Genomic DNA, 26,415 nt, shown 5'->3' with positions numbered 1-26,415 from the left:
GATTGAGATCAGTTAAAAACCCTCGCTTTAGTCCTTTCCACTCCCAAGTGGTTGGGGGAGACGGTGGCAGAGTGGTAATGTCACTGGACAAGTAACTTAGAGCTGTAAGGCCAGTGTTCTGCATTCAAACTCTACCCTGGCAAATGATGAACTTGACATTCAATTTAAGAAAAAATCTGGAATGAGAAGCTCATCTAATTGTACTATTGTTGAAAACAACCTGGTTCTCTCCCTATATATTTCAGAACCTCCTTCCCCTCCCCATTTCTGAAGAAGGGTCTAGGCCTGAAACGTCAGCTTTCCTGCTCCTCTGATGCTGCTTGGCCTGCTGTGTACGTCCAGCTTCACACCGTGTTATCTCGCTATTGTTAGGGAAAGGAAACGTGACCTGGTTTAGGTAACGTGCCACTCCAAAGTGATTTAGTCTTGACTACCCTCTGGGTGATTGAACATGAGTTGTAAGTGCTCGCCTCACCAATGACACCCTCATCCTGTGAATAAACAAAAAAAAATTGAGGTGTAATTCATATAACCTTAATTCTCCATTCGCTCACAGCAATGGACCAAGTACCAGTGCCAATTTGATAAAACAAAGAACTACAGATTCTGGAGATCTGAGACAAAAACCGAAGGTGTTAGAGAAACACAGCGTTCCTTGCAGCATCTGTGTGAAGAAAGCAAAGTTAATCAGGGTTCTGGTGAAGAGTCAATGGACTCAAAGTGTTGACTCTGTTTTCTTCCCACTGTGGCTGTGTTGATATGAAGCAGATTTAAACTACATTCGTTACTACATGAACAACCTCATTCACGATTTTGAACTGATAATTTTAATCTGTATTAAAGTAACATCTTGATTTGTATTCAGGGTATAAATCATCACATGTTTTGTGAACAGTTCCCAACAACTCTCCTACGTCAGGCCCCGATTCCTGTTCGAAGAGAGAAAGGAAGCCAGTTCTAAGGTCAACATTGATATCATATTCAGGTTGATGGCATGCGAATAAAGGCCTCAGAAGACTTTGCCAATTACAGCTGCAGTTTCACCGAAGAGCCAGATTACACTTCCTGTGTGTTAAATTCTGTTCAAATTGTAGTTCAAATTAAATGGATCACGCCATGCTGTAACCTATTGGAGGACATTGACTAGTTATGAGTGAAAAAGTTGTTGCAGTCATCCTACAGAAAATCTTTTATTTGCAGCAATCCAAAATGGATAAAATTAACACATTTGATCTTAAACAGGCCGTTTAGTTCTTATTTTGAACGTTAGCAATTTGCTTGCTTGTAAAATCTTCTAAATGCTTCATTATTCAGACTAATAAGTGATAGTTCCTCCAATGACAACTTCCTTCTCTCTCAATTCATCTGCTTGCCAATGAAATATTGTAATTTGAAGGATTGAGAGTGCCTACAGGAGTTTAGAGATTCAAGCTGTAGCATCAGCCCTGAGTACGTGTCTCACTGCGTTGTGAATGCAACAACACGGCATGCAATATTCCATCCCCCATGTTATCTGATTTCTGAACAAAGTGATTAATGTCTTCCTGCAGCATCAATGTTGACCTGCAGCTTGTAGAGTAGAAAACAATTTGATTGGTGTCCTCAATAAACAGCAAACAGAGTGCAGCTTACTGAAGTGCTCAAAAACTAAACCATACAACGTAAGTATCTTAAAGTCATAAATCAGACAGAGAGACAGAAGTTAAGTGCAATGTGGCCAGACGTGAGGGCTCTGAAGTGTTCAGACCTGAGAATGATTATAAAACGATACTGCTGTTGTGCAATGTTATCTAATGAATGTCAACAGAACTGAACTTTACTCATCAACAGAGAAACAAGAGGCTTGAATAATAAAAAAGAACTGACAGTTAAAGATGGATGAATAACACAAATTGTGAAAAAGTAAAATAACTGATTAACTGTGTAAAGTGTGGAGTTCTTGAGATCACAGTCTGTGTTAGCTAGCAAACGAAAACCCAGAGCTCTCACTGAGAATTTCTTTGTTTGTCATTCTTAAAGGGGCTGGCATGTTTCTCAAATTAAATAGGAGGACATATCTCCTTAAGTAGTGAGCAAAGACATTTACAGGATCACATTAATCATTGGACTAATATATGCACAGCAATGTCTAGGTTCCAGGATGTTATTTACATACCAAGATTGACCAACCTATGTAATGTGCATATTAATTAATGAAATTTAAAAGCAAGTGCTCAGTACATGTGCCATTGCATTGCGTCATTACAACCAGCCCCAAAGCTGAGACTCAAAAACTGTTTTAAAGAGGTGATTGTAAGCCGTATAGTATCCCTGTGTTCGAGGATGAAATCAACAACTACAGTCTGCACTTTTAACAAAATCAGAATATACCAAGACACTTCACAAGGGCACAAACAAATAAAGTTTAACACCAAGTCGCAGGAGGAGATGTTCGGATGAAGAGATATAAAGATGGAAGCGAGAGGCAGGATGTTTTAAACAAGGATTCTTTAGCTTAAGGCCCCCACAGCCATATGGCTGCCAGTGTTGAAGTAATTAAAATCAGGATACATAAAACACCGAAATTTGAGGAGTTCTGATACTCTGGAAGCTGTATGATGAGGGTGTAAGGTGTGGAATTAGGGATTGGGAGTTGGGGTGGGTGGTGGGTGGCAGTATTACAGAGAGAGAGAGAGAATTGAGACCATAGAGGGATTTGAAAAAGATCACCAAATGATGCTGCCACTTTCATTTTTATATCCCCCTAAAACTGTGCTGGTCTAACAAGCGAATCATAAGCAAAGTTATAGATGTTAAAGATATTTGCAATGGGTAGGACTTCTGTATATTATCAAGTTCTGTTTGGTGGTTTGAGTTTAATTTATCTTTAAAGCACATGTGATATGGTGAATTCTTTGCTGCTGCTCAGATATACAAAAGGTCAGTCAGGATCATGAAAAGGAGAGCTGTGCATTGGATGATAAGCATCAGTCTCTTGTTAAAAATAGCACTGCTGAGAAATAATACCAAAATTAAATACAAATGCATTCACCTTTATTTGTTTTAGAGGTATTATTAAATAGGAAACAATCTTTTAAAAGTATCTTATTACATCCATGTATACTGTACTATGTCTCTTTATGATCATTTCTACCATTTGGTCTCACTCGGTCACTGATTAAGAGTTAAACAGTTTTTATAAATTAAATCATTCAAAATGTTAAAATAAAAACAATGAAATGAAGAAAAGAGAAAAAGATGGTAAATCTTGCACAATCTCATTGAAACACACGGGATGCTTAAGGGGCTTGACAGGGTCAATGCTGAAAGAATGTTTCCCTTCATGGGAGAGTCCAGGACCAGACAGTGTAGTCTCAGAATAAAGAGACTACAACTTAAGACTGAGATTGAGGAGGAATTTCTCCTCTCAGGGGGTTATGAGACTTTGGAACTCCTTATCACAGAGAGCTGTAGGGCAGAGCAGTTGTGTATATTTAAGGCTGAGACAGATAGACAGATTCTTGATCAGTAGGGAATCAAGGGTTCTGGAAAATGGGCAGGAAAGTGGACGAGGAGTGTTGGATCAGCCATGATCCAATTCAATGGCGGAGGTGGCTCAAAGGGCCGAATGGCCTACTCCTATTCCTACTCCTTACATTATATGAACAGATATTCACAAAGCAGAGCCTCAATTGCAAAGAGAAGGATTAAAGGACAAATGCTTGATTGAAGGTTTACTTTTCAGCATGTATTACAGATTGGTAAAATGTAATTTTGTGGCTGGGAAGACAGAGTACCAAAACGTTGGATCAAGGTGGCTAAGGGTGGCTAAGAGGTGGCAGATGGAGTTCAACCTAGATAAATGCAAGGTGATGCATTTTGGAAGGTCGAATTTGAAAGCTGAGTACAGGATTAAGGATAGGATTCTTGGCCGTGTGGAAGAACAGAGGGATCTTGGTGTGCAGATACATAGATCCCTTAAAATGGCCACCCAAGTGGACAGGGTTGTTAAGAAAGCATATGGTGTTTTGGCTTTCATTAACAGGGGGATTGAGTTTAAGAGTCGTGAGATCTTGTTGCAGCTCTATAAAACTTTGGTTAGACCGCACTTGGAATACTGCGTCCAGTTCTGGTCGCCTATTATGGGAAAGATGTGGATGCTTTGAAGGGGGTTCAGAGGAGGTTTACCAGGATGCTGCCTGGACTGGAGGGCTTATCTTATGAAGAGAGGTTGACTGAGCTCGGACTTTTTTCATTGGAGAAAAGGAGGGGGAGAGGGGACCTAATTGAGGTATACAAGATAATGAGAGGCATAGATAGAGTTGATAGCCAGAGACTATTTCCCAGGGCAGAAATGGCTAACACGAGGCATCATAGTTTTAAGCTGGTTGGAGGAAAGTATAGAGGGGATGTCAGAGGCGGGTTCTTTACACAGAGAGTTGTGAGAGCATGGAATGCGTTGCCAGCAGCAGTTGTGGAAGCAAGGTCATTGGGGTCATTTAAGGGACTGCTGGACATGCATATGGTCACAGAAATTTGAGGGTGCATACATGAGGATCAATGGTCGGCACAACATTGTGGGCTGAAGGGCCTGTTCTGTGCTGTACTGTTCTATGTTCTATGTTCTATGTCCTAAGGGCTGGGCTAGTAACGGTACCACAAAGAAAGGTTACTGGAAAGGTGTCTAGAATGAGAAGAGTTTGGAGAACGCATCAATATGTATCCCTGAGTGAGAATGAAGGGAACGACCATGACAACATTTGTAAATAAGACCAATGTAATTTTAACATGAGGTATTGATAAAGCAGAAACAATGGAAATTGATAACGGTTAAATTGCTCAGGAGTTGAGTTTTAATACCCTGTAGGATGGATTGGATGTGATTATCATCAAATTAGAATTCATGACAGAAATAACACGTGGTGAATTGTTACATATCGTCCAGTGCTTCTGCTAACAAATTTATTAAAAATGTGGATCTTTCTCAAATGTAGAGACCTGTCTAATACAATACATTTTGTTCAAGCAAAGTAAGAAAATACATAATGGATTGACTTTTCTAACAAAATCTGAAATTGCTGCAAAAGCTCAGCTGGTCTGACAATCTTCAGAGCGATGACTGGACCTGAAAAGTTAATGTTGTTTTCTCTTCACAGATGCTGCCAGACCTGCTGAGTTTCTACAGCAATTTCTGATTTTGTTTCTGATTTCCAGCATATGCAGTTTTTTTTATTGAAGTATTTAACCTTACTCTTTGACTCTCTAGAAGCTGAAGCCTCAAAGGGTTTAATTGCTTTCACATGATAAGATCAAGGCCCTGTCTTCATTTCTGAATGTTGCTCTTCATATAAATCATGGCAGATCTGAGCAGAAGCAGATGCTGACTGAGGACTGCTTTGTACTGCATCGAGGGCAATTGCTGAGTTGAATAATGAAAACCCATTAGTCTGCTAAGCAAGTATGTGAGAATTGAAAAGAAATGAGTCAATCTGCTTGCATTAAAATGCTCTTTCCACTCCTCACTGGTGTGAAGGCAGAAAAATGCCCTGGCAGAGATGGGCAGTGGTTTAATGCTCCAAGTACTAATGTGTTTAGGGGATGTTTCTTTTGAACATTAAATTGAATGAAAGCTTATTGGTGGAAACTTTTAAGAAATAGATTTTAAAACTCGGAATATTTGTTAATCTGTGCTCCTTTATTTCTTGTCACTGTCGAGTGATAAATTGTGGTGGACATTTAGTTGCATCTTCCCAGTCAAGCAATGCTGCAAGAAAACAGCAGCAACTTCTATTGCCATTTGACAATGAGTCCCACAAAGAGAAATGTGGCAGATGACCACTTGGTCAGGTGCAGTTCTGGAGGAGGATTTTAAACAAGCAGAGGGAGGTAAAGAGGCAAGGAGGCTCAAGGACGTGATTCCAGAGCTTGGGACGCAGAGAGCTGAAGGCACAGCTGAAAGTAGTGGTGTGAATAAAATCAGGCCAGAATGAGCAGATAGCCCACAACTATCAGGAGGTTACACAGGTTGTGAGGGGAGAGGCCATGGAGGGATTTGAAAACATAGATGAAATGCTAAAATAGAGGCCTGGTCTAAGCAGAAGTTAATGGAGGTCAGACAGCAGAGGGGTGATGGGTACATGGAATTTGGTGGTGTTTGAGAATAACCAACCTCAGGTTTGTAGAGGCAAGAATGTGAAAGGCTGGTCAGGTGTGCAGTGGCATCACCAAGTCTATGGGGAAGAAAGAGAGAGATGACTACAGCTCAGGCTGAGTGTGGAACCATGAAATATTGTCAAGGTAGAAATTAAAGAACCAGGAATGAGTAAGGAGCTTCATGGGGTAGAGAGGGTGGAATGTGAATGAAAATGTGGGGCACAGAGGTTAACCAAATACTCTGTCATTTTGTTCTCCTTGAAATTCAGTCCTGTCACTGTGCAATGCAAACAGAAATACGTTTTGTTAACTTTTCCCTCATATCGAATATGCCAAGTGTGGAGGTTTATTCTAGAGCAGACTTTGACAGAATGTGTAAAATGATATCGTTGTCAATGATGCAAATGTGCATTAAAAGATACTGAAATGTCACAAATTATCAAACAAGCAGGAAATATTGCTTTCATGAAACACTTACTCCGAAATGTGAAAAGCAATACTTCCTAAGTTCTGTCCCATAATTTTGAGGCTTGAAGATTGTCTTGACTCTTCACTCCAAACTGAGAGTGGCAGGATAGCTGTCATGACATTTATGAAAATTATAACAAAATGGGTATTCCTGCATCAGAGCTCGCAACCCCAAAATATCAGCTTGCAACTCAACTTGAAACCCTAAGACCTACTTTGAAAAACCTTGGTCTAAGGCATTTCACATTTAATGATCCTGTTTGGAAATGCTGTCACTGTTATATCAAGGAACAAAGGGAGCTGCCACATCCCAAACCAACAGATCTCACAAATAGCATTGAACCAAATGGCATCCATTAAACTAAAGTATTTTCCTTGCAACAGGATTGCATCCTGATGATCTCTGACACCAATACTCCCAGACTTGCAAAGTCAGGTGGAGGGAGAATGGTCCTAATTTTCATTCTTCTTGCAGATGCAACTTGGATCCCTTACTGAGGTGGCAGCATTAAAAAAAAGTGACTCCTCCTCTGAAGCGATCAAAACCCTTGACCTTCTGCATTCTCTAGAAGATCCAATGGATTTTCTTCAAGAGCTGTTTTGGCAGGAGTTCTCCAGCCTTGTTCTCTGCTATGTCAAAGATTCCATTCAGCACCAAATCCATTGCGAGGGACGTGGATTGGATTAAAATATCATTTTTTTTCATTAATGATATTTTCCAATCTACATGTTCAGAGATGTTTTGACACACCTAAGGAGCAATGGGACTTGACTGCAGGACCCCTGGCTCGAAGATAAGGATACCACAAGTGGTTTTACTTTTCTCATTTAATGCAATCAACATAACCTAAATGCAAGACAATTATTAGATTTGGTATTAGGTTGAAAATGAAATCATTAAAGTTTTTTTTTAACTTTAATTCCTCAGTGTTTTAATAGTGTTGATTTTGATGTTTGCTCTTCAGAACCAAAATTCATCGGTGCTCACTTGATACCAGAGAGTGACAATCCAGAAGATGATAAAATATATTTCTTTTTTCGAGAAAATGCTTTGGATGGAGAGTATTCGGGAAAAGCGACTCATGCCCGAATAGGACAAGTGTGCAAGGTCAGTTGGCTGCATGCGGAATTCTCCAATGAGTAATGTACCTTTCTGGTTTAATAATTTCATCAGTGGACTGAAGACTCTGAGCTTGAAGCTGGGGTGTACATCAAACATGCAAAACCTGATGCAGTGAATTGGCAGATGGCTTCTCTGAATCTTCTCTCCACTGATTTTCACAGTAAGATAGTTCACACTCTTTAAAAATTCCTTTCATATTCTAAAGTTGTCACTTTAGTTTGACGTTGGTTGAAAAACGTTGCCAATATTTTCCAAGTCAACTGAAACTGAAAACTTATATGAAAAGACAGCTGCTGTTTCAGTGTGAGTCTGTTTAATGTTGTTGGACATTAACCAATCTAACCTTTGTTGTTGTGAAATTCTAAAGAAATGGGTGATCTCAGATCAAGTTAAATCAGAAACAAGGGCTATAACTGCAGTTCCTGATGTTTTAAACCATCTGTAACAGATGTGTAGAATTCATCTTGAACAAGTGAACAAGATTTTTATCCTTTAATTTGTTTAATGGAATGTAGATGTTGAGAACTGGGCCAGCATTTGTTGTGCATTCCTAATTGCCCTTGAGAAGGTGGTGATGAGTTGCCTTCTTGAACTGCTGTAGTCCGCATGTTTTAGACAAACCCATAACGTCATTAGGTAGGGAATCCTAAGATATTCATCCAGCAATACTGAAGGAACAGTGATATATTTCCAAGTCAGGATGGTGAGTTGGAGATATACTGCCCATTCATTGTATTCATTTGAAATACACTTTTCTTGATATTCAGTTTAATTGAAGTCAGCGGAATTAATTATGGGGTGTGGAGTTCAAACACTTATTTTCTGAACCAACAGAAAATTCTATCTATCAATGTCTAAAAACTTTTTAAGTTTGGAAATCTAATTAAGTAAGAATAGGAGATAGGGCCAAATAAGGTGCGTCAGCACAGCTACTGACAGCTGAAATGAAGTGTGTAAAGAAAGGGTTGTTAGAAGTTCTGTTGTCAATACAGAGAACTGGGATGGTAAACACACAAAAGACCAGAAGCAAACAGATGTGTGATGGTGTGCATAGTAACCAAGGATGCTGCTGATTCCTGTGGATGATGGGATAAGGTGGGGGGTATTAAACTCATTGAGAGAGGGGACCTCGTGGGAAGTTGTTTCTGTTGTCGCACTATTTGCCAACTATCAGCTATTTTGAGATTAACTGGTTTAGAAGGAAGAGTGCAAGCCACTCTGTGACACATCAAAGAGAGACTACCAGCATTTACCGAACTTAATGTAATCAATATCAAAAACTGTAGGATATGTAGTATTCATTTTTCTGTGGCAGTGAGGTTATCAATCTACATTTCCTCTATTAGTTTTTAATCTGCTTCAAAGCTGATAGAAAATCAGCCTGTACCTATCAAAGATCTTGAAGGGAAAATCAATTCTGTCATTTACGCTTACATCAACTACACAAAACAGATCTAGTTCTGCCTGTGAGTAGTGAAGTTCTTCAAATTCAGTGCACTTATTTTATGGCAAGGGTGTAGTGGAAAATGCTGAGCCAGATCATGACATTCATTAAAGCAAGGGGGGCCATAAGAATTCCTGAGAAATCTGGAAATTTGTATTAACTGTGGTTGTTTAAAGGGCAGTGTTTCTTCAGCTGCTGGATGAATAGAGAGTTTAATTTTTTTAAATTGAATATACCTTAAGTGGACCAGACTATATTATAGAGTGCCAGTCCACTCCTCTGTTGCTAATTGAAAGCAGCAGTCTCATATGGAAACAGCCATCTAAATGGAGTTTATCTATAAAATCACCACATTGACATTCAATACTTGTAATGCCATGTGGACTTCATCAAAATTCTACACACAGACCTTATTTCCCTCCGAAGGAATGCCAGGAAAGTTTGTGATTCACTGCTCATTCTTGAAATGAGAACAACAAACTACACCTAATTATCACAAGCTGTTTTGGGGTTTGTATTTAAAGCAACCATTAAAAGCTTAGGGTGTTTCCCAAATACCCATCAGATAAAAAGTCGGGATGAGTATAAACATGAGGGGTGTGGTTACTGTAAAATGAAGAAAACTATTCCAACATTATTTATCAATGATTATGGACATCTAATGTTAGAGCTTTGTATTCTGAACCAGCTCTGACCTGGAAATCTGCTTCAGATTCATATCCATCTGTTTCACCTTTGCGTGGGATTCCTTTCAAAGCCATTGAGTTATTTATACCTAACACTCAGACAGAACATGACTGCATATGACACATGGGGCCCATTTTATTAGCGTAGAGTGTTTAAAATAGATTGAAAAGGAAGTAACCAGCAACATTCTTTTAAGGCTGTGAGGGATTTTACCTGATGCTGCTTAATTGGGTGGCAAGGTGGCTCAGTGGTTCATAAGGCTGTCTCACAGTAGCAGGCACCTGTGTTCAATTCCAGCCTTTCAGAGTTTGTACATTCTCCTCATGTCTGTGTGGGTTTCCTCCCACAGGCGAAAGATGTGTAGAGTTAGGTAGATTGGCCATGTTGGTTCTGGGTGGGATGCTCTTTGCAGGATTGGTCCTGGCTGAATGGGCTCTATTGGCATTGTGGGGATTCTGCAATTGTGTTGCAAACTAAAACTATCTTTTGAATATTTCTTCATTGCAGTGAACATTAATCAAGAATTATGCAAAGTAAAAGGTACAGACAAAACAAAAATTCATCCTAACCCAAAATCAATGCTTTGCAAACAGAATGTGCAACAATGGTCAAGTGTTGGTAAGAAAGACCATCCAGGAATTAAAATCAAAGTGGAGATTCTTAGTTTGCAGAATTTATTAGAAGAAATGATTAGTCATAGGAGAACCACTCGATGTTGATGTGCAGATGTTACAGGTTTCTTTTCCTTTATTCATTCATGGGATGAGGGTGTCGCTGGCTAGGCAGCATTTATTACTCATCTCACAGTTAAGAGTCAACCATTGCTGGGGGTCTGGAGTCACATGTAGGCCAGGCCAGGTAAGGAGGGCAGTTTCCTTCCCTGAAGGTCATTAGTGAACTAGATGGGTTTTTCTCAACATTGACAATGGATTCACAGTCACCATTATATTTTTAATTCCAGATATTTATTGAATTTAAATTCTACCATCTGCTGTGGCAGGATTTGAATCCAGGTCCCCAGAACATTATCTGGGTCTCTAGATTAACAGTCCAGCGATAATACCACTAGGCCATCGCCTTCCCTGCGATTGAAGGGAGACATTAGCCTGTGAGGATTTCCGTAGTCGCAATAATCCACATAGAGCTTTCAGACCATCTAAAAGATCATTCCATCATACCTGCTCTGTAATCTTCACTCTTCATTTTATCATAATTCACATCAACTCAGCATTCTAGAGAGAGAAACTCCTAACAGGAAACTTCCTTCAAGCTCACAGAAATTAAACAGATAAGTTAGAAGATTACAGCTTCCTGAGGTTAATTTGTTTGATTAACCCTGCCTTCATGAATTGTGATGAATATTGCCACCTGTTGCAATAGATTCAGCAAAATCACTCCTTTGATTACAAAATAGACTCCTGACCTGACTATTATAGATGATTTAATGAAAAGTAATTCCTTCTCACCATTCTTAACAAGGCCCTTCTGAACTCCTAGTACCTTGAATGCCTCCACAAACTATTCATATGTTGAAGGGGACAGATGTTCCTTATCTAGGTTTGTCAATGTAACTTTGCACTCAAAAACAAGAACATTTTCCGATATCTATTTGATGGTTATGAGCTATCTTGACAAATCTCTGAGTAGGCAGCTATCAATATAGACTGTTCAAATGGTCTGATAATGGAGCACTGCTCATTATTATATTAACTACACCTGCAGGAGATCCACTATCTCAGTGTTCCACATTCATCCAGAATAGATCTTATGGTACTGGGGTAGTGCCCTCACCTCTGGACCAGTAGATGTGGATTCAAGTGCCAACTATCCCTGAGGTATATCCCAGCTGTCTGAATAGGTTGATGAAAAATATCTCCCACACAATCATCTGTCTTCCACTATCCTCACTTACGTACTGTTAATGGTCTGTAGCAGTCCCATGATATTTGCCATTTACTACACCAAGACCAACCCCTCTTCCTACGGTTCTCCACCATCCACATTGCCTTAAGAAGACATCTTTGTTGATTTTTAGCTCTGGTCAAGTGGTCAAAGCATGATATTATCTCTTTTGTGTTTTGATTTTAAGAGTTTTCTTTTTTGTTTTGTGATTTTGAGCATCTCATGATTTGCCTCAGATCAGTACTTACAATAGTTAACATATGTCTTAGCATTCTCATTTCAATGATTTCTATTTCCTTCCATGATCATTGCTTACAGTCCCAGTTTCTGAGGTAGACACCAGAGGGGACAGAATATATCATCTTACAAGTTTATTTCATGTTTCTTTTTTGTCTTGTTATGCATTTTTTAACCTCACAAAATGAAATCTGCTATCTCTATCCTTCTTGTAACTTTTGCGTCCCATCTGCCTTCTGCTGTTATTGTTTGATCCTAAATAGTCAAATTTGCCATTTGTTGCAGTGTGACACTGTCTAGTCCAACTTTCACTCTCATTCCTTCCAAAATACCATTGGTTTGTCTCTTTCTGGTGTTCATGCTGAATCCACATTCTAAACTTGCAGATTTTACATGATCTAAAATATGCTACCAGGCATCTGCTGATTCTGCAAGTCACAGGGTGTTGCCAGTGTACTCCATGTTACACTGTATCCCTGGAAGTGCTGTACAAATATCTCTGAATATTTGTCCTGTTTACAGATTGAATTTAAGTGACAAGATACAACTTTGTTGAATTTCTCTCGTCACTTGAATCTGATGGTCCCTCTTCTAGCCTGACAGTTGTTGTTTGTTCCCAATATAGACTTTGGACAATTATCACATCTTTACTCTCAGTGTCACATTTCAACAATGCCTATTAACTTTGTGATAAACATCAGCAACTGAGTTTTTCATAGACTATGAAGCATGTGCAAATATTCTTATTGACTTCTGGACATTTGTAACTGAAGATTTTTCTTGAATTAAACAATCCGTCTCTTGCTTCTACTTCATTCTAAACGCAGACTGTTTCATCAAATTCAAACATTTTATTCTAGTTGATTTTGCTTCTCAACATAATTTCAACAAAATGATTCATTCAACTAATAGCTGTGAAATGATGTCAGCTTACCTAAAAAAAATCTGCTGTGATTAGCAGGAAACCTGACATCAAGAATATATTGAGATCCTTTTATATAAGATCTTGTAACAATTTCTTTTGATATCGCCCTTAGCTTCAGTTTGTTTAGATTTAGCTCACTCTCTTGGAATTACACTGTTGGCTGGTGCAGTAAGCAAAGCAAGATTCTACTTGACATTTTCTGTTGTCCATGTAAGCAGCTTAGTCAAGTTATTGGAGGGAAATGCAATGGTTCAGTGCAGCACTCCCTTAGCACGGCAGTGTTAGCCTTTATTGTTATGCACAAGTCCTGGAGTAAAAAAAAAACCCAGAACCTTGTTAATCAAGGAAGATCAAGCTGCCAGCTAAGCTACAGCAGATCATTTAATACTAAACAGCTCTCTCCTTCAAACCTCATTTTTGTAGTTGTAATGTCTGCATCAAAACCTTCCATTCACTGTGTGGGGAACCAGCCTATTATGTCCATCTCTCTAACCCTAACTGATTTCAAAAGCATTTTCAAGCGAAACCAGGTGCCTACCACAAGATATAGACACCAAGTAACTTTCTTCCAAGATGTCTCTGAGTCGGGATAATCATCCAAACATTTAATTCAGCAAATCTTGCAATGTGGTGCCCATGCTGTGATCTGGACACATAACACAATGCATAGCAGTCCTGCACCATCGCATCAGAGCTGCAAAATTACTCTTTATTATTCACCTTTATACAATATGTCTCACAAAGGTTGAGATTCAGAGCTGAATGTTACCAGGCCCTGAACAACATGGGCATTGGCAATAGCAGAAAAAAATTAGATTCTGAACTTGAGAGAATAATCATCTAATTTTCCATCCAAGGTTTAAACAAGAGAGCAATCTCACTAGTGAGTGGCAAGGGGCCTATTTGTACATATTAACATCTCGTTATTACACGTCATTTACATCTGGGGCGTTGCTGCCCAAGGTAATAGAGAAATGCGTCTCCATCTTGACTAGCATTCCTCATGGGCATTCGCACATTCCATGGCTGGAGAATCCCTTGACCCTTTGTCCACAGACACAGATGCCAGCAAAACGCCAGGCTCATCACATCACATCATATGTCTGGGCCTCATTTATAATGCCATTGAATATTTCAATATCACACTGACATGACTGTACAAGGTGATGAGGCCACACCTGGAACACTGTCCACAGTTTTGGTCCCCAGGGCAGGTACTGGCGTTGGATGCTGACTCCTGGCACATGGGTTAAGATTGGCTAAACAGGTTAGGCCTTCATTCAAGATAACAAAGTGTGGAGCTGGATGAACACAGCAGGCTGAGCAGCATCAGAGGAGCACAAAAGCTGCCATTGTGGGACTAGACCCTTCATCAGAAAAGCTTTTCTGATGAAGGGTCTAGGCTTGAAATGTCAGCTTTTGTGCTCCAAAGATGCTGCTTGGCCTGCTGTATTCATCCAGCTCCACACTTTGTTATCTTGGATTCTCCAGCATCTGGAGTTCCCATTATCTCTAGGCCTTCATTCAGTCAAGTTTAGGAGAATGAGGAATGGTCTTCCTGAAGTAGACAAGATTCTGCCAGGTTTCATCAACAGCGTTGATGTTAAAAAAATGGGCCCTTAAGCGAGGAGCTCTCAAACTAGGGGCATTCATTTCTTCTCTCAGAGGGTAGTGAATGTCTAGAATTCTGGGAGTTGTGGAGTCTACATTACTACAAGTATTTGAAAAGGAGGTAAATAAGTCTTTGAAATATTGAGAAGCTGAGGGCTATGTGAGCTGAAGAATTAAGGCCTAGGATAGATCAATCATGATCTTGTTGAATTGCAAGGTGGGTTTGCATCCTGCCCCTACTTCCTGCGTTACAGTATTGCCGAGCACTGGGGCAGGTTGCTATGTCATGCATTGGAACAGAATGCACCCCAGAGTCCTTAGCTTGTTTTCTCAGCACTCACTCATTTTAGGTTTACATCAATGCTCACAACATCTCTGCCTTCCCTGTTAGCGAGAGCAAATCGTAGCTGGGCAGCTTGTCATGTTTGACAACAATGTGCTGTCAAGGGGAAGGGGCTGGTCCTTTGTCATATTTTGCAAAAGTGGTATTGTTTGTGAAGTAATCTACTGGTATTTTGGGAGTTCTTGAATTGACTCAGGTTGTAGAAAAGTTGTAGACTGGATGAACACAGCAGGCCAAGCAGCATTAGAGGAGCAGGAAAGGTGCTGTTTCGGGCCTGGACTCTTCTTCAAAAATAGTTTCTGAACAAGGGTCCAGGCCCAAAACGCCAGTTTTCCTGCTCCTCTGATGCTGCTTGGCCCGCTGTGTTCATCCAGCTCTACACCTTGTTATCTCAGATTCTCCAGCATCGGCAGTTCCTACTATCTCTGTAGGAAAGAAGTGATTGATGTAGACTGCGTACTAATTACCAAAGTGATCTAAATTTCATAACGCATCAATGAATAATTATAAAACATTATTGCTGACCTTATGGAAACATACTTATGCAATGGAGCGTCTATTTTTGGGAGTGTCTGGTCAGTGATGTTACCAGCATTTGATATGAATGGTGATGATATCAAGAATCAGAGACTGGACATCTTATTCTCCTTATGTCAGGAAAGATGCAGGAGATATTTAACACCGATGTCAACTATTGAGAGGTTTTGGTAGCAGATAGAGAGAAACTCTTTCTGGTGACAGTTGGATTGCTAGGCAGAGAAAACTGATTAAAAATAATTAACAAAAGAACCAGAGGGGGAGGTGAGGTGACATTTTTAAAAGAAGACTCTCAAAGGGCAATTAGATTAACACTTAAAAATGCAATATCCGCAGGCTATGGGAAAAGTGAGATGAACTGAAAAGCTCCTTCAAGAAGTTGGAGCAGATCATATTGGACTGAAGGGTCTATTTCTTCATTCTAGGATTTGTTGTTAGCACTGACAGATTGTGGAAACTCTTATTCCATTAAAATCCAAACAGAATCAAACACCTGTCCCACAGTGAAAGGAGCAATTCCTAGGCTGCAACACCCTTCTGTTTGCAATCTATGTTAGCAATGCCACTCCAACCTGTGACAACTTGTGCACAGAGGGAAAAAGTCCATGATGTGAAAGGGTTTTATGTTTTGAGTTTATTCTGCTTTAAATGTGAGATCAGCTCAATATCAAACAACATTAGAGAACCTTGAAAAGAAATGCTCTCATTTGACTGTTTGATTATCGCACTATCCTCGCTGTGCACCTTGCTTGATGTGATGGATAAATAATATGATGGCATCTAGCATTAACAATAGCCACAGTATCCAAGTACATTTGGTTTAAGTGAGGTTTGTTCCTCAAATGTATGTCGTTCAATCGCACATTTGAGGAACACACTGGTAACTTCAATAGGATCATAGCAAGTCTGCTACTGCCACTTACTTAGCCATATTATTGCTACTTCATAATCTATATGTCATTTTCCAAATAGTATCTTACACTAATCATCTGTTAATAGCAAAGGAGCAATATCAGAACTCATTAATATCCACCTCACCATGACAGTGAGAAATATTGGTACAGCTTGTAGACTGTAAGTTCAGTTTAATGGATCAGATTCTCCCAAAATGGGCTGCTTCCCAGAGTTACTGTAATGGTTTAAAGAATGAATGTGGCTCAATGCTCCTTAACATGACAGTGTTAATTTATCAAAGCAATGAAAACTTGATCCACAATTTGAAAGGCATGCCAATGATCTGCTTACAACGCAGGAACAACAGGCAGTTCTTGCAGAATTATACATCAGTCTTCAGCTGGTCAAAATCTCAGATTTGATTGAGACCTTTAGTCTACATTAGGATAAACCTCACACACTCATCACTGAAATGCCTCCAAATAAAAACAAAATTCCAGAGTAGTCAAATGTGATTTCCTCTCCTAACAGAGGATCTGTCACCAGTTGAAACTTTGGAATTCGTTGCTGCAGAGGGCTGTGGAGTCAAGTAATTGAGTGTACTTAAGACAGAGCTAGGTAGGTTCTTGATTAATAAGGAGATCAAAGGCTACAGGGAGAAGGCTGGAGAATGGGGTTGAGAAACATGTCAGCCATGATTGAATGGTAGAGCAGACTCAATGGACCCAATGGTCTAATTCTGTTCCTGTAGCTTATGATCCTATAATATTATAAATTTAATGTATGACAGACTATAAACTCTATTGCTTCAGGTGGAAATGAAACCAACAATGAGCGAAAATTATCACGAGGGACCAAAATTTGGAAATGTCTGGACGTGCAATTGGCCACGAATTTTTGTTGGAATTAATTAACATCAGGGTAGTGGTGAAAAGGGCAGCAGCAGCAGAAACTTCATTCCATTGTAAAGGGAATCACAGGCTTCCAACCCCGAGTGACAGCTGTGTGCAGTGATGGAGTTAGCACAGTGAGAGATCACATTAGCACACCCTGTTAAATCTCACTCACACCAGTAGGTCCCAGGCATTTCCAGCTTTACTGATAAACAGAAACCATGTTTCTTCACAAGTACTTGCATTAAGCCTTCTTCCTCTATAAACAAAATGCACTCTCATCACTGTGGTTATTGCATTTAATGACCTGGTCTTCAATCTATCGTCAGAATGACTTTGGTGGCCATCGAAGCCTTGTCAATAAGTGGGTGACTTTTCTTAAAGCCCGTCTAATCTGTGCAGTACCGGGACCAAATGGAATCGATACCCATTTTGATGAACTACGTAAGTAGGAAAACAGACACCGTGACAATCATCATTCATTTTCCTTCAAAATATTCTCCATGTATCTAAATGACAAGCTATTCTTTTTCAGAGGATAGTTACATCATGAAATCTAAAGATCCCAAGAATCCTTTCATCTATGGCATTTTTACAACATCCAGGTAAGGAAGACAGTGCTTTGGGTGTGAAAAATCTAGAGAAGAAAGATCCCTATTTATCTCAGTTCAATAGTATTAAAGTACACTTTTAACTCTGTCGTCAGCAGAACGCAAATTCATTGTCTCTGTAACCAGGGTTAACTTCTGATGAAGTTCCGATGCTACAGCAGCAGAAACACCAAAGAAATTCGAAATTGGAGCTGAAGTTTGTTCAAAAAGTGGCATTAAATTATTCTTCACCAACAAGTAGTCTGCAACACAACCAGCCAATCCTTTTTTCCTTCAGTGATAATGGGAACTGCAGATGCTGGAGAATCCGAGATAATAAAATGTGAGGCTGGATGAACACAGCAGGCCCAGCAGCATCTCAGGAGCACAAAAGCTGATGTTTCGGGCCTAGACCCTTCATCGGAGACCCTTTTTTCCTTCATGTAGTTTTAACATTTCTCTGAGTTTGCAGGTACCCATGGTCCATGTTTCTAGTATAAAGAAGAAACTCCCTATGTCCGGGGGTGGCGTCTATTTGGGTCGTGTCCATGTGTTTTATTGAAGCAGCTGGCCATTTAAATCATCAGTCGCCTCCACTGAAGTGGGATTTTTGGCTCCTCATAATATGGAGCCTAAAGGGAACATGTTAGATGTGATGAATGGCTCTGATTTTACAGGTACACTTAGATAGTCAGGATACCCTTTTGGCGATGTAAGGCTCTCCTATGGACGTGGAATTAGAATGTCTTTGGGGTGGAGAGTGGACCTCGTTATTGCATGGGGATAAATATCCTAATGGGTAGGGTTTCGTGTACCCTTGGCAGGTGAAGGAAGTATCTTTTGGGAGTGTTAACAGTGAAACCATTGCGTTGAAGGTATATAAAACCCTTGTTACGAACTGTTTTAAAAAAGTGCCAAACTAGTGCAAATAGTGAATACAGTCAGGGATTTTTCCAAATTGGGTTTGCAGAGCAGGACTTCTTCTAGCCCTGGGCACCTCACCCAGGAACAAAGTTCAGGACTAATCAGTATGTTGCTATTAGATTGTACTGCCCATCTATTATTCATTTCTCCTAACATTTCAGAAGTGACAGCATTTCAAGGATGGAAACATGTTGTGAAATAACCATATAGATACCAATAGCCTTATTTGCTGTTACTCCTTTTTGACATTGGTGGTGAATTCGTCATTAGTTTGGGAGATTTTCTCTTGACGAGGTACAGGCAGGAAGAGTGTGAACAGCTTGGTTGTCTTTTACAGACCAATTCTACAAAAGTCAAAGGCCCAAAATCTTTCATTTACATTTTTTAAAATGGCTGGTGGACACCATGATCAGAGCTGTGACCAAGGGCTCAATAGAAAATCCATGGTTATCTAACATTCAGTCAGGCAACCGTTAATCTCAGTTTTAAAGTAATTTTATGGTCCTTTGATCAAAGCAACCTTTGATATATGTGCCTTTCCCTCTTAAGATCACTGCCGGGGTGCTCTGAAAGGAAATGAGCATTCTCTGAGTGTTAGTATGTTTTCAATGATATGAATCTCATTGCATTTTGTCATAATTGAATGATTTACTTCCACCTTTTTTCTATATAGCAACATCTTTAAGGGATCAGCTGTGTGCATGTACAGTATGTCTGATGTGAGGAGAGTCTTCTTGGGCCCATATGCCCACAGAGAAGGCCCGAGTTATCAGTGGGTGCCATTCCAAGGAAGGGTTCCATATCCTCGCCCAGGAACAGTAAGTGTTTATCAAATTGGTGCAAAACTGAACCTGTATCTGTATAGATCTTTTAAGAAGGAGTAGCATGAATTATTCTGCAGCAAAGCTATTGTATAATATTCAATCTCATGAAGATGTGTGTAAATCTTAAACATCACAATTGAAGGGGATTTAAAGATGTCTATTTTTCAAATATATATTAAGACCCAGCATTTATATTTTTTACATTTTTTAAAATTCCCTACTTCCTCCACTTTTGCATTTTTATTTTATCCCACTTCACTTCTGTTCCTTACTTCTATTGTTTCTCCCCTTTTACTCCCCTACAGACAGCACAGTGGCTCAGTGCTTAGCACTGCTGCCCCATATCAGACTTGATCCCAGCCTTGAGAGACTGTCAGTGTGGAGTTTACATATTCTCCCCATGTCAGTGTGGGTTTCCTCTGGGTATCAACTTTCTCCCCAGTCCAAAGATGTGTAGGTTAGGTGGATTGGCAATGTTAAATTGCCTATAGTGTTTAGAGATGTGCAAGACAGGTGGTTTAGCCATGGGAAATCAGGAGTTTGGTGACAGTGGGTCTGTGTGGGATGTTCTTCAAAGGATCTGTGTGGATTTGATAGTCTAAATGGTCTGCTTCCACATTGTAGGGATTCTACTTTTTTTTAATGTTCTGTTAATATTATCTATACAGTTTGATGTTACTTTGCTTCTTGTCTAGATCTGTTGGACTGTAAAGTTCCCCCAGGCCTCTCTTATCCATGTCTACAGTTAACTAGACCTCTCTCTTAATCAATATTTTTATTCTGCTTGTCATTTCCAATCTCACATCTTGTCTAAGATCTACTGAAATTTGAGTCACTTCAATGGAAAATGTGTAGTCCTTTGGAATGAGACAGCTCCTATTACATAGCAATTGAGAAAGTGACCACAATGAGCAATATCTCACTATAAGCAACTTCAAAACAATGGCTTCAATCTTTAAGAAACTGGCTACTTTAATGCAATCTGTCACACAAAGTTATGCACAAATGCCCAGATTGTTCTTTTCTGAGAATCAGATGGTAATATCTGATGAAATGTCTATGTGATGACTGCCCTGCTCTGCCTTCATTCCCTCCTTCTGCTGCTCCTTTTCCTTTTGTTTGGCACTCTTCTTGTGTGATCACTTTGGGAGGGAACATGAGAAGTCAATTAACTCTCTTTCTCCTCACCTGTCCTATCTATTACTACGAGTGCTGAAAATTCCCTTGCCATGTCAATGCTATTTTATGTCCATCTGTCTTCCTCACTAATTGATTACTTCAAGGTATTCACTGCTTCCAAATGCTTTCCCCAGGCCTTGACTGACAATAGAAAGTATTAATCAAACTGCGGCTTGTAAAGTCTATGTTGGAGCATGTGTTAAGTTGATGCAAAAGTCTTGCCCCTTATTGCAAAGCATGAATGTTTGACATTTAGGAATTCCTGGTGATGTTATTGTGTAGTTACTGTGTACTGAGATTGAAATAAGAAAATAGATTTCCCTAATTATCGCTTGAGAATGTGATACCCATGGTGTTGTTAGGAAGAAAGCTCCATGACATTTATCCAGTGACAGCAAAGGAATAGCACAGACAGACACAGAAGTCCCAAGAGTTAAATCAACATTGCTCCAAAATTCACCAAATTGGTATAAAATATTTCCTAATCTGTTTCTGAATTTGTGCAACATTCTCGAAACTGTTGTTTTGATAAACATTTATTCAAAATAAGCGGTTGCCACTATTTTTAAAACCGTGAGGAATGAATCTCAGAAAGAGGTGCTAGCATGTTCCTTATTAATTTTCCATGGTGTGATTTTCATCTATGATTGTTAGTAAAATGTGTTATCATTCCAGCCTACTGTAAAGGTTACTGATCTGTAAGACAGGTTTATTGTTCAATCAGGTGATTTAAAATGTTCAGCAGTTGTGTACGAACACAAGAGAATTAAATATATCAATGCTGGAAACAGTGCCTGAAAACTTTGGAAAATATTGTCAAGGATATTAAATATTTTCAGCCTCATGAAGTGCAATACTTTAGGAACAAGTCATTCATTTTCATCTGACATTTTACAATCCTGCCCAGTGTCTGCCATGATGAGTTCTTGTAAAGCAATCAATAAATCTCATTCCAAGGACTATGGTTCATGGTGCTCCTTGATAATTACAACCAAATGCTATTGCAGCTTTGGACAATGTACAGAAAGACACATTAATCCACTCTTCCACCATTAGCTCCACCTCAAGTTATGGCTCCCGCAACAGTAAAAAGAATTGTTGGCCTTGTGTGGTTTTAAAAAGCTATGAATTATTGTCCTAATTCTCTTCATTCCACGTCATGTGCCCTTACAGACCTCTGTCCTACACTGAAATATTGACAATTTAAATCCACATACCCAATTTGGGATAAATGTTAATCATTAGCTAGTCAGCCTCTCCAACACGGACAAGTCCCTATTATTAATTATAGTAACTATTTTACTATTAACTGATAACTATTGGAATTAATTTGGCTGGAATCTCATAACTTAGGTCTTAATAATTGTTGGAATTTTAATTTTTTTCTTTACTTTTCTATCTCTCTTCCTCTCTTTAATCAGATCTTTCTTTCCCTGTCTTTAAATGTTTTCATGCAGAAATAGATTCTCCATTACCAAGGGAATGAAAGATTATTGGGGATATGCAGGAGTGTAAAGTTGAGGTTAAAATCAGATCAGGCATAATCTTATTGAATGGAAGAGTGGACTTGAAGGGCCGAATGGCTTACTGTTGTTGCTTGCTTGTATGATTGTGTTTGTGAACAAACATTTGATCCTTTTGATGGCATCAATTTTAGCTTTACATTATTTTCCCCCAACTGATGTGTTCTTTTAAAGTGTCCTAGCAAAACATTTGGAGGACTTGAATCAACAAAGGACTTTCCTGATGATGTAATTACATTTGCTAGAAGTCACCCAGCCATGTACAATCCAGTGTTGCCTATCAATAATCGTCCAATTGTCATCAAGACGGATGTAGATTATCAATTCACACAGATAGTTGTTGATCGAGTGGAAGCTGAAGATGGCCAGTATGATGTCATGTTCATTGGAACAGGTAACAAAATTGAACATATTTCACTTAGCTGTTTGGAAAAGTGTACTTACATTCCCTATTTCAGCTTTTACCCATAAAATGTGTTTAGATTTTGAAGCTTCACTGCAACATGAATTTGTAACAGATACATTTTATTTCATTATGAAAATGTTAAACATCACTTGATCAAATACTCCCTATTGAGAACTTATCCCTCCCACATTCTGGATAGAAAGTTGTACACAGGTACAATTGTCTTGTAATTTGCAGGATATCAACAGAAAGCAGTATGAGCTACCTAGTGGAGTGCCCCGTACATGCTAGTGTTGCCAGTCCAGACTTTGGGCATAAAATGTCATTAAAAGTACATGGAGCTCACCGGTTGGTAGATCCAGCCCCTCAAAACAGAATCAAACTCCCAATGATTTCACAAGAGATGCGTTATAACATAAAGCATTCAAGTGTAACTTGAAACAGATATTAATATTCAGGTAATGTTAGAATTTCTTTTAAAATTAGCCTTTTCGGCAGCTTGCATGGCATATTGAGCCTAGATCTTCTCGTGTGGAGGCAGGGACAGTACTTTATACCACAAACTGCTCAGCTTGCTGTGATAAACTGCTCAAACTTCATTCTGACAGTTTATGATCTGTCTGAATTGATTGGTTGGTGTTAACTTGATTACTTAATAAAAGGTTGATTATATAATTCTGCATATCATACAAAGTGATGCAACACCAAAGTTCCAGCTCAGTTTGCATGTACAGAGCCATTAAATAGTTAATTCCATCAAAACCATCTGCACAACTGTGATACGATGAACAGGGACAATTCAGTGAGCTTAGTGTTGAAGGTGAAGTCGCTGCATTTAAAAATAATCAGGAATGCAATCTTACAGCCAACCTAGAGGTGAGATCAGAACAAAAATGACCTTAGGCATTGTGTTCGAAAATGTGTGCAGTGCCAAAGAGAACTTGTCAATGTAAAATCTTTAACATATTCTGCTTTGGTGTCAGGAGATGGCTGTCTGCCAACAGTTTGATTAGTTCTTCTGAACTTGATTTGAGGCTCCACACTCTTCCCCTGATCTCACACTATTGAAATACCTTAATGATGAATCAAATTGAACAATTATTCTTGAAGATTAAAGGAAGGGCCAGACTTTCAGTTAAAAGTACACAATACATTTGTACTTTTCTTAATTTGAATAATGTTGTGCAGGTGATTTTTTTTAACACAGGAGAGGCACAATATTTCCGGTAATTTTAATTACAAATAATGTTTCTTCGAGGTAAAATAATTCATTTCATAAAAATAAATGTGAGATTATCAAAAATAATTAATCTGAAAAGACTCATCTTTTCACTTTGGGCGGATTGAAATACCTTCAAAGAAATACCTTGCTTTAATTAACACATCAATTGTACTTTAAAGATTCATTCCTTTCTTTTTAAACTCATTTTCTACTTTTATTTTAGAAAATGCAAATAACAATCCATTCCCTTCAGACCATATCCTCATTAAACTTTTATAAAATGGCTATTATATGAAACAAGCTTATAAACAGAGACCTGCAAATGTGCAGGGATGGACTTGAGTCAGCTCTTAAAAGCCTTTTGAGATACAAATAATTTCAGTCCTCAACATCTTTTTGGACAAGAGCTGGGCAGTGTGAAGGTGTACAAACAAACTGGTATGATTCTCACTCAGAGTGGAAGTTGAGAGTTTTATGGTTGGGCTAGCCTGGTAAGTGCAGAGGGAGGTTAACTGGATTTCAGTGCTCTTGGTCACTTACCATTCATTCCTGCTGTGGTACGTACATAGATGAATGTGAGGTCAGACTTAACCAGGAGTTTCCCACCACAACATTGTCTTCTGACGCTCATTCTGGGTTCAAGTGTAGGCAATGCCTACATTGAATAATACTGGTGGAAATAAATGCTACCTTCATGGGAAGGAAGGAAGAAAGATTAAAAAAACTCTTGGATCACTGGACTATAAAATTCAATTTGACTAGCGTTAAGTTTCTCAATGCTGCATGTGCTGTTTTGGTGTGGTACCTACATTGGAGGGAACAGCACAAATTAATCACACATTGCATCCTCCGCAGCAGCGGGGTATTAAACAAGGCTAATTGTGTCTCATCTAATATTTTGATTTTCCCCCTTCCACACCCTAGTTGTTTCAGTTCATTCCATTCTTACCAAAGTAGAAGATTGAGCATTCAACCCTCACTGCAAACATGACTTTGAATTGATAATAAACTGCAGCATGAGAATTCATTTCTGGCATTTATTGTCACTCTATGCTTCCATCAGTGACATGAGACAAGGAACTTATTAGAATGATTGAATGGATGGAGGATTGGAGAATTGGAGTCAATATTGAACTGCAGTGTATTGAGCCTAACCTCATCAGAAGCTCTAGAACAATGATAAATCACCCTACCATAGAGGAAAAGGAGAATGTACATCCATTTATGTTGCTGCATTATTTTTAAGTTAAAGAGAATGTGCAACAGTTTGATTCTCACAGTGACTAGCAGAATGTTGAGAAAAGCATTTCTGGAAATAAAACAATGATGTACATATTTGAGGGAAATTGCTATGGATTTTAAGTGTAACAAACACATTTGGTATATCGTAATGAACCTCCTTTATCAATCTGTCAGACATTAAGATAATGTCTAATATAAAATGCAGACAGAATAATAAATTAATCTGTGTTTTCTGCATCATTCCTTTAAGATGTGGGGACAGTTCTGAAGGTGGTCTCTATTCCCCGGGAGACTTGGCACGACCTTGAGGAGGTTTTACTTGAGGAATTGACAGTGTTGAGGGTGAGAGTTCTTATTTTTCTAATCAACCAAAAGCTTTCTCTTGCAAAAAAACACTAGCAATCCACCTATCATCACAGCTCTGCCCTTTACAGTATTCCTCAAGGGGGCGACACTAACCATGACCAAATGACTGGCATTTGTTACAATCATGGTAGCTGGTAATATCTGATTCTTACTCACAACTTGACTTTTCTGATCTCCAGACGATTTCTGATTGTCTGATGCATGCTTAAGATTTAATGATGTGAGTGATTCAATGAAAACTGTCGTTATCCCTGGATCCACCAACACTTATACAATCTGACATTCACGGAGAAAAACACTACAATCACTTTCTGTGATAAGGCAAATTAATTTTAGATAAATAGATTATTTACAGATTTCTGTTTTATAGAAAGGAATTGAAAAAACACAGGCAATATAGTTAGACTTAAAAAGTCTTTTGTTTAAATGTACAGAAGTGAGGAAGGTTACTTGTATAAAGCAGTAGGTAAGAATGAATAGGAAATCACAGTACATTCCTTAGCTTTACATGTACTGCTCATGAGGATTTGTGCTGTGTCTGAATTTTAGCTTAAGTTTAATGACCAAGTCCTCACATTGACAAAAACACTTGTGACTGGGAGCTGAAGAAATTGGATGAGTGCCTGGTGTTTAAAGCAGATTTGATTTTTTACCAATTAGGGATAAAGCTGCACTTGACAGGCACGAGCCTCCTGTTAAAACTCTACAACGTAGAATGGTGTGGAAGGAGAAATTGTTTCAAAGAAATACATGAGGGCAGCTTTCTGTTCACTGCTGATAGTTTTATGCTGAGGTTCCACTGAAATCTGGCAGAAGATGCCAAAGCAGCACGCACATTCAAGGAATGCAATACATTGGTGAGGAAAACCCATGACTTCTCACAATCACATTCTCTGTGATCTGTTTTGCTGATTCATGATTCAATTTGCCTAAAATAGGCCAC

General features: G+C 39.0%; 1 protein-coding gene across 2 annotated transcripts in view; it reads left to right on the top strand.

Moving 5' to 3' along the window:
• LOC125463164 (semaphorin-3A) overlaps window positions 1–26,415 on the top strand; it is a 409,874-nt gene that overhangs the window by 344,299 nt on the left and 39,160 nt on the right. For both annotated transcript variants that reach the window (XM_048554000.2, XM_048554001.2), the window contains exons 8-13: window positions 7,566–7,708; window positions 17,526–17,640; window positions 17,732–17,801; window positions 19,384–19,528; window positions 22,411–22,630; window positions 25,357–25,448. In XM_048554000.2, coding sequence (XP_048409957.1) covers window positions 7,566–7,708; window positions 17,526–17,640; window positions 17,732–17,801; window positions 19,384–19,528; window positions 22,411–22,630; window positions 25,357–25,448 — 785 coding nt within the window. The remainder of the gene's footprint in view (window positions 1–7,565; window positions 7,709–17,525; window positions 17,641–17,731; window positions 17,802–19,383; window positions 19,529–22,410; window positions 22,631–25,356; window positions 25,449–26,415) is intronic.

Source organism: Stegostoma tigrinum, chromosome 25 (genome assembly GCF_030684315.1).
Source record: "Stegostoma tigrinum isolate sSteTig4 chromosome 25, sSteTig4.hap1, whole genome shotgun sequence".
In the NCBI taxonomy this organism is placed as follows: Eukaryota; Metazoa; Chordata; class Chondrichthyes; order Orectolobiformes; family Stegostomatidae; genus Stegostoma; species Stegostoma tigrinum.
This window is presented reverse-complemented; position numbering and strand designations above follow the sequence as displayed.